Source organism: Buceros rhinoceros, unplaced genomic scaffold (assembly GCF_000710305.1).
Source record: "Buceros rhinoceros silvestris isolate BGI_N320 unplaced genomic scaffold, ASM71030v1 scaffold24723, whole genome shotgun sequence".
Taxonomy (NCBI): Eukaryota; Metazoa; Chordata; class Aves; order Bucerotiformes; family Bucerotidae; genus Buceros; species Buceros rhinoceros.
In genome coordinates, this window is record NW_010404571.1 from 6,128 (window position 1) to 6,717 (window position 590).

Consider the following 590-nt stretch of genomic DNA (forward strand, 5'->3'; position numbering starts at 1 on the left):
GGTCTTGGAGTGTGCACGGCCCCCCTCCAGCCCCGCTCTGTCCCGAAAGTCACTGGTCCAGGGGTGAGAGGTTCTGCCCCAGCACTGAGCACCTCCTTTTCCTCGGGCAGAGCCTCCTCCAATCCACTCCTGGCGGGACGGGCACGTGTGTCCCTTGGGGCAGTTTCCCTGTGGCAACCTCCCAGCCTGCCTGCCCCAGGCCCTGCACTGCAACGGGGAGGAAGACTGCGACAACGGAGCGGACGAGGAGAATTGCGGTAAGCAGCGAGCTCCATGAAAAGAGGGGTGTCCTCGGCAGGGACCACTCCTGGGCCAGGGTTTGGGACCACCAGTGCATCAGAGCAGAGCTTGCTCTTCCCCTGGGAGCAACGACAGCATGAGGAATCCTGGAACTGCTTCAGCATGCAGCTGCTTCCCCGGCTCAGGCAGTCACGCATCCCAGCACGGAGGCTGTGTGTGCCCCAGGGAGGAGCTTGTCCCACAGGGATTCTCCCAGGCTGGGGCTGCCACCAGGCTGGGGCAGTTATTTCTGGGCTGTGGTAGAAGGCAGTGGAGCGAAGGGGCTCTGCACAGGCAGGGTGAGGAGATTT

At 63.4% G+C, this 590-nt stretch overlaps 1 protein-coding gene across 1 annotated transcript in view; it reads left to right on the forward strand.

Moving 5' to 3' along the window:
- LOC104491076 (relaxin receptor 1-like) overlaps nucleotides 1-590 on the forward strand; it is a 15,431-nt gene that overhangs the window by 2,374 nt on the left and 12,467 nt on the right. Inside the window, exon 3 of the mRNA XM_010133436.1 lies at nucleotides 111-257. Within this exon, the coding sequence (XP_010131738.1) occupies nucleotides 111-257 (147 nt within the window). The remainder of the gene's footprint in view (nucleotides 1-110; nucleotides 258-590) is intronic.